The sequence below is a fragment of the Pelodiscus sinensis genome, chromosome 22 (assembly GCF_052426305.1).
Source record: "Pelodiscus sinensis isolate ZL-2025 chromosome 22, ASM5242630v1, whole genome shotgun sequence".
Taxonomy (NCBI): domain Eukaryota; kingdom Metazoa; phylum Chordata; order Testudines; family Trionychidae; genus Pelodiscus; species Pelodiscus sinensis.
Genome location: NC_143073.1, coordinates 10,147,185 through 10,159,733, shown reverse-complemented (window position 1 = coordinate 10,159,733; position 12,549 = coordinate 10,147,185). Strand labels below are relative to the sequence as shown.

The following is a 12,549-nucleotide window of genomic DNA, read 5'->3' as shown; positions in this document are numbered from 1 at the left end:
CATGCTACATAGCTTTTGCATGTGCATTTCTAGCATGATTGGTGATGGGTGCACTTTACAGCTTTTGGTTCTGTGTCTTTAATGGCAGCATTCAACCAAAAACTTCTACCATTTCAAGTTACAAGTTCTGCTGCTCATAATGATTAGAACTCTGCTAAACCTGCAAAATATAGCCACCACATTCACAGACAAGTTGACAGTTAAAAGCTTAAACCTGCACTTTAAGCTTGAAGTTTAATTTAAGGATGTTAAGTAGAGGTTAATAAGCTAATCAAGTAGTCGATGGAATTTCCATTGACTAGTCAATAAAGAAGTTAGCTCCTGGGGGTGACGCAAGATGGGACTAAGCAGTCCTGGCTCACACTGGCTCCAGGACCACTGCACCTCTGCTTTTTAAATGTAGTAAGACCTGCTTGGCACTTGCAACAATTAAAAGACAGAGCTGCAGCAAAGGACCCAGTGCAAGCCAGAACTGAGCAGTCCCAGCTCCCACTGGGTCCCAAACCTCTGTGACTGCTTTTTAAATGTAGTAAGAGCTGCCTCTCCACACCCACTTGCTCCTAATACAAGAGGCAGCAAGGGGAGGAAGCGAGTAGTCGAGTAGTGACTCAGCTACCCAATAAGCCTAGGCTTATCAAGTAGTCGACTACTCGGCTAGTCGCTTACATCCCTAGTTTAATCCCCCATAAAATGGTCAGCAGTCGAGAAATGATCCTCAGAGTTTAAAAAAAATACTCTCCCCCACCCCCCCAAACCTAACAAAGTAACCGTGAGGCTGATAGAATTAGAGAAAAAGATCTGGGCTCCCTCTAATGGTTTTCCAGGAGTAAAGACTTAACACTGTGGCCAGATCTGAGCTGTTGCACAGACATGAATAAGTGAACAAAAATGGCTGTGTTAAATTAGCACCACTAGGGGATTGTGGAATGAATATTTTTATTTTAATGGAAATAGCCAGTTTCAAGGTGAATGAAATGCTCAAGGGAGGTTTTTGTGTTCAATATACAGAAAGTAGAAAACATTTTTTGTGATGTCCTGTTTTACACTTCCCCTTATGCACAAGAATATCACAGGTGGTGGAAGCTTCTCTTCTTTGGGAGGTTATCCCAACAATTTCAGACACACACAGTTGTTCCCTCATAACTCTCTTCTCCTGCTTCCTTAAAACATTGTAGCCTGTCAGACTTGCCCCAGAGAGAGAATTCATCAAATCACTGATGGCCATCGGGAAGAGACTGGCCACTTTGCCCACCAAAGAGCAGAAGACTCAGCGTCTTATCTCAGAGCTGTCTCTACTTAACCACAAGCTTCCAGCACGTATCTGGCTTCCCACAGCCGGCTTCGACCATCATGTGGTGCGGGTACCCCACACCCAGGCGGTGGTGCTCAACTCCAAGGACAAGGTAAGAGGGGTCGAGCGAGGAAGGTGAATTCTGTTGAAGTGTTTTACGATTGGCACTTCCCTTAAAAGCTAACTTCAGAGAACCCAATGTTATGAGTGTAGTTCACCGCATCTTCTGGAAGTGTAGCTAAATAAATCATTCAGCTTCTGTCAATAAGGCATAAATAAGATTTACATGGCCGGGCCGGTCATCCCTATATGGTATAGAGATATACCAGGTAGAACAGCACACAGCAGCCCTGTTGCTTCTCTGCAATTGTCTGGCCTACATCGCTTGAGAAGGTCAAGGCCTCGAGAATGGTAGGAAGAGGAGTCCATGCAAGGGTAGAGTCCGGAGCAGGCTTAGGCGAGAGGAAGATTCCCCAAAGTTTTCTCGTGGTGGATTTGAAATGTTCCTGGATTCAGGTCCCTCTTCAAACTATAGCAACAGCCCTTCAGAAAAGCAGTGACCTGGTTTCAGTGCTGTGTGATAAAGACTGGCTTTCAGAGGTGCTGAGCAGCGTAACTCCCATTGAGGTAAGAGGGACCCACAGGCATTCAGCATCTGAGAATCCAATGATGATGGAAAAATCAGTCAAAGATATTAGGGTAAAATTCTTAGCTGGAGTGTACCTGAGCTACTGGCATCTGGGGCAGAATACAAGATTATTTTTGTAAAGAGCTGCTTCTCTCTGGCCCTGATCTAGCAAAAGCTCTTAAGCATGCAAGCGCTCCCATTAACCTCAATGACACAGCTCGTGTGTTTCAAGTTAAGCGTGTGCTTTGCTAGGTCAGTGCCAAAATGTGCAGCACCTTGCAGGCTTGAGCCCTCCATACAAAGCAGAAAACATTACGTGTGTGGGAGGGGGGGTTATGTCTTTTTTTCTTCTTCTAGTGGTTGTAGGTAGTTCTGTATTGATGTGAATGTTATTGATGTTTCTTAAACATTAGACTAAAATACCTACTTCGGTGTCTGCTCAAGGCAGTTAGCATCTGACTCTAAGCAGATCGTGTTCCATTTACCTTACTCTGTGGCTGCATCTACACTGCGCTGTTTTGCACAGTAAATATGCAAATGAGGTAAAGCATGGAATATTGTTGTGCCTCATTTGCATAATTAATGAGCGGCTGCTTTTTGCACAAGAGACATTTGCCCACAAAGGAGTCATCTACATGGCTCCTTTTTGCGCAAAAACCCCCTCTTGCACAAAAAGCAGCTGCTCATTAATTATGCAAATGAGACACAGCAATATTCCATGCTTCACCTCATTTGCATATTTATTGCGCAAAACAGCACCGTGTAGACGTAGCCTGTGTGTGTGTGTGTGTGTGTGTGTGTGTGTGTGTGTGCGTGTGTGCACTAAACAAGTTGAAACACTTCTGGCTTCAAGATACTGTAGTATTCTTTTATTAGTTTCTCTGTTTTTTCACTGTCAGTACAAATAACTATAATCCCCTTCTTACCTTAATCTGGAATGTAACTTAAAAGTATATTTATTGGTTACAGGCTTTAATCACACACCAGTCATGGTGCCACTGAAAATTGTAGCAAGAGCAGCAGGATCTAGGGCTCAGAGTCAGGAACTCCCAAATGTGAAATTAGCTTGGCCTGTGATACACAAACATCTGTGTTCCCATTTGTAAAAAGATTCAGCTGAACCCTTGGGTATTTGGAAGACGACAATAATTATTAATCACAGTATTATGGTAGCAAGTAGGACGACTCATCATGGGCCAGGGCCCCACTGTGCTAGGCACTATTCAAATACAGAACAAAAGATATAAACTCTCTGGAGAAGGGACTTGTCGAAGGGTGAGATGAGACAGCAGCAGTGTCCCCTGTATGCTGTGTACTTGTGTGGCCACTCAAGAGATTCAGATGCCGCAGAGCTGATAAGCAGAGTGCCCAGAGCTAGGATTCTGTTTCTGCTGGTGGTGCACATTGGCATATGCCTTGGTGCACATAAAAATGTATTCCACACAGAGATGGAAAAGATTAAAGGGAACATTGGACAGCAGGTGGACTGATTTATGTTCAGGGTGCTGTGATGATGGAAAAGCTGACACTGGCCAGTGTTAAAGGTGAACTGCAAAGCGAGAGAGAAATGAAGGACTCTCACCCTGGCCAGTGTAAGTTGTCACTCCCTGTTGGTGACATTTGTGTTTGCTTCCCTCAGGCGCCCTATTTAATCTATGTTGAAGTACTTGAATGTGAAAATTTTGACACCACTAACGTGCCCGCCCGGATCCCGGAGAACCGCATCCGGAGCACGAGGTCTGTGGAAAATCTGCCAGAATGCGGGATCACTCATGAGCAGAGGGCCAGCAGCTTCACCACGGTTCCCAATTACGACAACGACGACGAAGCCTGGTCTGTAGATGATATCGGGGAACTGCAGGTAGAGGTGAGGCAGCCAGTGATGAAGTCCAGCTGCCCTGGTCACTAAGATTAGAACCCCAAGACAGACAAGTCCCAGCTGTAGAACCGTGTCCTTGTGATAAGGGAGAGGGAACATTCGGTGCAGCCTGTTAGACTTTGAGATACCTCAGCCTCTCCCGTGCTTAGTTGGCTCCTGTTGGTGACTCCTTGCAGCCAAGGAGGCCTGAATGCGATGGTTTGTGGGATATACAGCCAGAGTGCAGTCACTTGAGTGGATGGCACCAGGGTTTGCCTCTTTGTCACGCTCAGCACGATGCCTCTACAGCTTTGTCTGTAATGCCGTACTCCTTCCTGTCCTGGGTGTGCTGCGGTGAGTGAATTAGCAATAGCACAGCAGCACTGAAGAACAACTTTGGGAATAAGCAACTTCCCAACAATGATCGTGGGAGGAGTAGTTGCCTGGCTTGCGAAGGAGTGATGTGTGCAAGAGAGCTTCTCTTGTGAGCAGCCTCTTGTGCACTGAAAGCTTCTGTACAACGCAGCACGTGCCAGGCCCGGAGTGCAAACAGCACCGTGTAGTCTGCATCCTAACACGTGAATATGCTGTGGCTCAGAGATTGAAATAGGAAGCCTGGAGCCATGGATTCAGATCTTGGCAGGAAAGGCTCAGCCATTCATCCTGCCAAGGTAGATAATCGATTGCTGCGCAGTTTGTGCTCTCTGCCTGTTCTTCTCTTTTGGATGAGACCTTAAAAACTGGTCTGTGCATGGACATTAGAGATCCAATGGGACACGGCTTATCAGGCCAGCCTCCGGTAGGCTGGGGGTGGGTGCAAATGGGAAAGCTGCCTTGGGGCCTGATGATCGAAAGAAAGGTCAACCGCTCCTTCCTGCCACTACCATGACAGCGGCAGCAGCTGGAACCCTGAGTCCTTTAAATTGCTGCCAGAGCCCCAGGTAGCACAAACTGAGTCTGGGGGAGTCCAGCCCCCAGCCCCTCTGCTTTCACCCAAGGCCCTGCTCCTTCTGGGCCCCAGAGCTGCCAGTGTTCCCTGCCCTCTGCACCCGGTGAAGTCTGTCAGCCTCCCTGCTGCTCAGAGCCAGGGTTTGCTTTGGTGTACAGTCTGTAAGCTGACCACATTCACCCTAGAAGTGGCTCCCTTTCCATGGCTCCGAACTTGGTTAATGGATCCTTTGGCTTTAATAGTTGATAAACGTAACATTTGTATCATTTCGTGCTGAGGAGAATGCTGAGACTTTCTGGTCAGTAACTTAGTCTTGGGGTCTCTCTCTTTCCAGCTCCCGGAGATGCACACCAACAGCTGTGACAACATTTCCCAGTTCTCTGTGGACAGCATCACCAGCCAAGAGAGCAAAGAGCCTGTGTTCATAGCAGCTGGCGATATTAGGTAACAGTGAGCTTGTGTAGTGGGTGGGAGATTTCCCTTGCTGTAACAGGGATTCTTCAGCACTGTATAGCTGGAGATGGGATTCATTGTCCTTATTTTAAAACCAGTCTTTGTATCCAGTGGGGACGAGTAACACAGGGTATCTCCATTAAATCTCCGGAGAAGAAGTCCATTAGTCAGTACTTCTTGTCTTTCTTGCTAAGCTTGAGCACCCAGTGGCTTGTATATTGGGCAGGTGAGAGCTGAGTACCAGCTGTGTGTAATGAGATGTTCAGTATGAATTAATTCCAAATCCTTTTCTAAGCAGCTGGGCACTGGGTTCTCTTGTACCAAAGCAAAGCTCAGTATCTTTGAAAACTAGGAGCAAGACCAAAGTCAAAAGATAAATTCTTCATTGGGGAGGCAGCTGACCAATTAGTAGCCAGTTGTTGATGGCATGTGGTATGAGCAGGCATTGCTACAATCAATTGGAGAACTCAGCTAAGCAGGGTTAGGCCAAGTCAGTGCTTGAAAATGTTGAGGTACTATAAGAGCTAGAGTTGATGGTTCAGTTGGTGGAGCTCTTCTTTGGAGACGGTATCGATATAGCCTGTTAGCTCACTTTCGGAAGGTGGAATGTTGCTGAAAATGGACTCGCTGGAATGAGACTGAAGATCTGTGGTTCTGTCTACATATGGTCTCATTGACATAGTGGTGAACGCCCCCGTTTTTCTAATTTGGAAGAGTGTGTTCAGCCCATTAAAAAAAAAAATGACCTGTTCTGCTTCTGTGGGATACCACGTTCGTCTTAGTCCTTACACTGCAATTTAGGGTTCTTAAACAGCTGTTACATTCCACTCCAAAGCAGAGGCGGCATTTCAGTGAGGGGTGAAGTGATTCCCTGACTATACAAGCTCTGTAAGGTGCTTTGGGCTGAGATGTATAAGATGGTATCAGATTCTCACTGGAGCATCTTCCTTGCATTTTGTCATGACTTTTATAGACGGCGCCTCTCGGAGCAGCTGGCACACACCCCAACATCATTCAGGAGAGATCCCGAGGATCCTTCTGCGGTTGCCCTGAAGGAGCCCTGGCAGGAGAAAGTCAGGTATGAGCAAAGGTGGTCGGGTTCATGAGAGCTCAATTGCCCCCATTCCTGTAATAGGCCCATGTTGAAATCCTAGCTACATCTCTGCAGAATAGCTTCCCTTATGGCTGCCAGTGCTGATTTCCTCTGTAAGTAAATGCGGAGCCTCAGCTTTGGGCCTTGGCAGCCTTTAGGGAGTAAATATTGACTCAGGTTCAGTTTATCCAAAACAAAAGGGCCTCCATACACAGCACTGATTGATTCAGGCCCTTTTTCCAGGGTGCTCAGTCCCCTCAACTTGGTGTTTGGCTTATTTTTTAGGGGTGTGTGAATGTGGGTAGGCAGGAAAGGGAGTAGAAAAGAACCTTATTTCCTTCCATTGCTACTTAATTCCTGCTGCTGTACAGACAGACATCTTCTCTGCTTGTTTAACGGTGCTTGGTCAGGGCCCTATTGTGACAGTGCTGTATAAACATCATAAATGACTGTCTCTGTTCCAAGAACTGCCAGGCCTGAGGCCCCAAGTCAGCAAAGCACCGAAGACTGTCCCTCTTTACACACGCTTAAGTGCCTTGCTGAATCAGGGCTTAAAAGAGAGCTCCTCTCTGGCTGTAAAAGAGAATCAACCCCAGCCTAGACATTCTTGACTAGAAATCCACCTCTTGGTATGGACTTATAGCTGCTGTCTTGTTACTGTGCTGTTGTGCTAGGCTCTCTCCAGAGATGTTGTGGAGCAGAGAGAGGCTCTCCTTTCTTTGTAACCCGTTGGGATTTCTCCACAGGCGGATCAGGGAAGGCTCCCCTTATGGCCATCTCCCAAACTGGCATCTCCTCTCTGTGATTGTGAAATGTGGGGATGACCTCAGGCAAGAGTTGCTAGCGTTCCAGGTCCTGAAACAGCTGCAGGTAGGAAAGAGCAAGACCCCCAGCTGCTCGTGTTGTGGGTTGGTAAATGCAGGCCGTTGGTGGGTGTGACACATAGCTCTCTCTTTCAGGCTATTTGGGAGCAGGAGCGCGTGCCCTTGTGGATAAAGCCATACAAAATCCTCGTCATCTCCGCAGACAGCGGCATGATCGAGCCGGTTGTCAATGCAGTGTCCATCCACCAAGTCAAGAAACAATCCCAGCTCTTGCTGCTGGACTACTTCCTCCAGGAGCACGGCAACTACACTACTGAAGCATTCCTGACGGCCCAGAGGAACTTTGTGCAGAGCTGTGCTGGCTACTGCCTGGTGTGTTACCTGCTACAGGTCAAAGACAGGTGGGTCCTGTTTGTTGGGGTAAAGAGGCTACAGTTTGAACACACACAATTTCCACGTCATCCTTGTCCACTAGCCCTTGGGACCAACTCCTGGGAGGCATCAGTCAGGGAACTGGTATCTTAAGTATTGACACTTAAAGTGTATTTAAACCCCCCCAGGGGCGCAGTAAGGCTTGAAGGCATTTCCAAAACTGCATCCGTTACTCAAGGTGCCACTTGCCTCAGTCTTTGTCTTCTTCCCCTCCCTGCTTTATGCAGCAGGGAATCCCTGGTAGCATCGACCTGCTAGCAGGGGAATCCAAGCAGAGGGTGAAGTGTCTGGTGTGTGACCTTAGAGGAACCTGACATTTGAATAATAGGAGTTGTTAGCTGTGCTGCTCAGAGCGCTTGCTGTGTGATCACAGGTTGTTTTGTAAGCAATAACCCCCCACCCTCCGTGAATATATCCAGTTAATACGTTATTTTTGGATAGTGCTGCACAAGAGGCAGAGAAGAGAGGCAAGCAGAGAAAAGATCCAGCCCTGTGTGTCCTTGGCGTTGGCAGGTGACACTACTGGTTTAAACTAAAGCCAGTACCTGTTTGCCTTACTTAGTAGTCTTCAAGCACTTGCTTCCCTGCAGTGGATGAGTATGTAGCAGCTATTTACTGTGCGTGTGGTTCTCCAGCTCCAAGTAACTGGCAGGGAGATGGTATCTGAAATACAGGCTAGTTGATCGTTTTGTCTCTCGTTCTGTTTCCCCTCCAAGACACAATGGCAATATCTTGCTGGATGCCGATGGACACATCATCCATATCGATTTTGGATTCATTCTCTCCAGCTCCCCCAGGAACCTCGGCTTCGAGACATCAGCCTTCAAGCTCACCACGGAGTTCGTTGATGTAAGTGAGCTATAGCTAAATTCTGCCAAGGAGCCTTGTGGTTTGAGGCACAGGATCAGGAGCCAGGAAATCTGAGTTCTTTTCCCAAGTTTGGGAGGATGTGTGGTCTAGTGGTTAGAGCCAGGGATTGGGACCCCAGACTACTGTGTTCTCTTCCATTTCACACTTCCTCTGTGTTCCTGGACAAATCCCTTCTTCTCGAGGCATTGGCTTTCCCATCTGTAGAAGAGGAATGATCCCTACTTCTTGTGGAAGAGTATATGAGAATTGTAATTGATTTCTGTAAAATATTCGAAGGAACAGAACTATAGAAAAGTCCATTTTCTTATTCCTTAAAGAACTCTGACCCCAGAAAGAAATCTGGTATAGAAGTGCAGTCTTGCCACAAAGTTAGCTCCTTCCGATAAAGATGCTTTCCCAGCTGCCTTTCCTGGCGGGGCTGGCATTGAAATTTCCTCTCCAAGGAATGCTTGGGTCATGCTCACTCTCTGATCTGCTCTCCAGGTCATGGGCGGTCTGGATGGTGACATGTTTAACTACTACAAGATGCTGATGCTGCAAGGCCTCATCGCTGCCCGAAAGCACATGGACAAAGTCGTGCAGATTGTGGAGATAATGCAGCAAGGTATGGCGCTGCTTGCCAGCCTCGTGGCTCCAACCCGCTCTTACGCATGACAGGCGTTGTGCTCATCTGTGCAGTGGAAAGGGAGACAGCTCGATGCTTTGACATGAGTAGCCAGAATGTTGCTTCTTGTCTCTGCCCCCCAAATGGTTTTCCTTTTCATTGAGCAGCATTGGGCAGGCAGTGGCGACTGGTGAGGGGGGATGCAGGCGCCACCAGCCATGTGCTCCCCTCCATCCCAGGGAAGCACCAGAATTGTCCACTTATGCCCTAAGTAAGTGTTTCCCAATTGGTGCCCTGTGGAACCCTGGGGTTCCGCGACACGAAAGTAAGGTTCTATGAGAACTTGGCGCTCCCCTGCTCCCTCTTAAAGAGACAGAGCCTTTTTGCATTGGGACTTGGCTCGACAGATTTTACCCTGGCAACTCTAGGGGTTCCTTGAAATTCTTTCAAGCTGAAAAGGGTTCCATGGCCAAATAAAATTAGGAAACACTGGCCCAAAATCATGCTTCTCCCTGCTCCTGCTGTGTCTCATCCCTGCCCTTGCTCCACCCTCTCCCCACCTCTTCCCCACCCCTTCTATGCCTCTTTCCCCAACCAAAGCAGCTCAGCGCAGTAGCAGGGCTCTGGGGCTGCACCGGTAGTGGAGGTCTGGCCACCTTGAACTCACCAGCAGCAGCAGAGGAAGTGGAGTATCGTAGCCTCAGCTAACTCTGCTCCTCTAACTGTGTTGCAGTTCTGCCCCTCTCCTGAGTGACACAGTGATGCCTGGGAGCTGCAGGCAGTGCAGCCCCCTGCTGTGGGCACCAGGTACCCCATCACTAACCCCTCCCCCCCCCCGCATTGCCCATGTGGGCAAATGTTAAACATCACGTGTAAATTTGGCAGCTCAGACAGTTTAGTTTCTGGTGCCTTCATGTAAAACTGATGTTGGCTGCATGATGCATCCACATAAAACTGCTTGAATTGTAGTGATTTGATTATAGAAAATGCAGAGCTTTTGTGTAATGGTGAGAGCAGGGCCCTGGGATTCAGGTCACCTGTGTTCTGTTCTTTGCTCTACCACTCGCTCTGTGTGTGACTTGGGAAGAGTCATGTAGGGCTTGATCTTCAGAAGTGCTGAACAACGCCCATGAGGCCAGCGGACATGAGTGGGCGCAGCAAGTTCTCTGACTTAAAAGTTTCTGTCAAGTGGAGGTCTCTGCCTGTCTGAAGGCGTTGTGAGGATTAGTGTATAGAACACTCTCTAAGCTCCTGTGAGAGAGAGAGCTAGCGGAGAATGATCATTATGCCCCTGTGAAAGCATTGCGTAGAACTAAGCCTTCAGTCAGATGGCTAATGCTGGGAACCTGCAGCACACTTTGATCCTACCTCATCCTGTGTATTTTGTCTAACCTTCTATTTAACTGTGGTGCGTGGGGGTTGCTATTGAAAGCTAAATAGGTTTGGCAAGACCGAGGTTCTGAAGAACAAGCTCCCGGCTTGCTGATCTTGACTCCTTTATTTAAAATGTAGTTTGCGATGTTGCCTGACATAGTGAAAATTGTTAACCCTAATGCTCCTGTGGACACCTGAAGTGTGGAGAGAAGCAAACCAATAACTGAGCGTGTGTCAGTTTGTCCTCTAGATTGCCAGAGATGTTACGGAGAAAGGCAGCAGAGCCTGGTCCATACGATAGCGCAGGTCGTCTGTGAGTGTCAGGAAGCAGAATAGAATATTCACAGATAAGTTTTCCATTGTATGAGGTCTTAAAGGGCTAGCAGCCCAGTGCTCCCCAGCCAGTAGTGTATGTCCTGGGACTGGAATTTTGAGCCCCTATGAGGGGAATCTCTGCAGGGACCAGCCTGCCACCAGCGTGCCCTCCATCCTGCTGAGCATGTTCAGACCTGCCATGAGACCTGTGTGGAGCCTGCAAGAGACAGGAAATGTCCAAACGCAATGACAGGTTAGAGCAGCTCCAGCTGAGTGATAGGGGTAAGAGTTGGCTGGGACAGCTGAGATCCTAGCCTGGTAAATGTACCAATACACCAACCCCACTGCAACAGAATTAAAATACTTTGTGCTTTTCCATATTCGCTATCTTTCCCTTATAGGGTCAGGGAAGATGTCCCAAATGCAGGGTACAGCTTTGCAACTGCGACCCTATGGTCAAGCTTTCGCATGGTTAGAGCAGAGAACTGGGAATCTGGATTCCTGGGTTCTCTTGCCAGCCTGGTCATGTAAACATGCGAAAAGGAAATCAGGAATGTTACAATATCTACAACTTTATTTCCTTTTTATCACACCCTAAGTTACCTAACTTAGCGGTGTGGAAATAACCATCCATTTTTATATCATTGCTGTGTTAGGTCCCACCTACCAGTAAGTGAATTGGATCTGTTCCCCTTTGAAATTATACAGAGGGTATTAGAGATTAACATCATTGTTTTGCTGATGACTACACAGCTAGTTCGCAGCTCTCCCAGTGGCATGTTAAACATGCTTGAAGCAGTTCATAGATTCTTAGAGCTTAAGGCCAGAAGGGACCGTTATGAGCATGCAGTCTGCCTGCCTGTAGTCCTCAAACATAATTACCGCTACAGTGCATTGAAACACCATTTACCTCCACGCACACCCAGTTGCTGAGAGAGTTTCCACCATTCATCAGCTCGAGTGACACACTGACCCTCTGTGTGCTGTCCAGCCACTCAGACCAGAAGCTAGCAGCAGCCTTGTGGGACCATTTCCAGATGACTTGTTGCGAGTGTGGTTCACCATTTCCTTTGCAGTCCAGTAGCCCTCCAGCACCACGCGAGGACTCTCGCAACAATTTTGTGAACATTCAGAATAACGAGTTGGTATCCCTCATGCTGCGTCAGCAGCTCTTCCACCCTCCCTTTTTCCCGCTGAGTTTGGCTAAAGTCGCATGGTGGGGTGAGTTGGGAAGAGCCCATGTGAAGGTATCACAGTTCAAAATCTGCGCGGTGCAATAGTGGAAGGAAATGGGGAATCGGTCACATTCCTCCACTTGGCACTTGTTACAAGCATCCACCTGGCAGGGACTGGCTTTCAGCTATAGATCAAACTGTATTGTATTGGCATCCTGGGAGCATTTTTAAGTGATTGCTTAAGAAATAGGGGGTTGTCCATTTGTTTGGGCTTTGCCCACTTTTCTGTGTTAGATGCCCTGTAAGTAGACAACTTAAGCACCACTCAGCACACAGACATAACATGGTGTTGACTGGTCTGTTAATCCTGGCCTGGATGAGTTAGCCACCTTCAGTTGCAAGACGAATTTATCTCCTTGCTTATGCTGACAACCAGATCTCCAGCTGCAGTGAATGGCTGCTGCTCCATTGGAACTAGTGGGGCCAGATTCCCAGTGGGCGTATGTCTGTGCATCTCCATTGCAGTTGATGGAATGTCTCCGTTTTCCACCAGCTGACAATGTAGCCCAATGCTGTGGTTGTGAACACATGTTCTTGTAGCTTCCCAGTGCAGAGAAGACCTCAGAGGGAGCCTCAGGGCAGGTTTCACTGTCATTACTAGACAGCAGTTGCAAAACTTGCCT

General features: G+C 47.8%; 1 protein-coding gene across 4 annotated transcripts in view; it reads left to right on the top strand.

The window, feature by feature from the left end:
- Positions 1–12,549, top strand: part of PI4KB (phosphatidylinositol 4-kinase beta) — a 68,805-nt gene that overhangs the window by 52,514 nt on the left and 3,742 nt on the right. For all 4 annotated transcript variants that reach the window (XM_025180133.3, XM_075908000.2, XM_075907999.2 and 1 more), the window contains 8 exons: positions 1,176–1,403; positions 3,559–3,786; positions 5,061–5,170; positions 6,153–6,257; positions 7,019–7,142; positions 7,232–7,497; positions 8,245–8,377; positions 8,882–9,002. In XM_025180133.3, the coding sequence (XP_025035918.1) occupies positions 1,176–1,403; positions 3,559–3,786; positions 5,061–5,170; positions 6,153–6,257; positions 7,019–7,142; positions 7,232–7,497; positions 8,245–8,377; positions 8,882–9,002 (1,315 nt within the window). The remainder of the gene's footprint in view (positions 1–1,175; positions 1,404–3,558; positions 3,787–5,060; positions 5,171–6,152; positions 6,258–7,018; positions 7,143–7,231; positions 7,498–8,244; positions 8,378–8,881; positions 9,003–12,549) is intronic.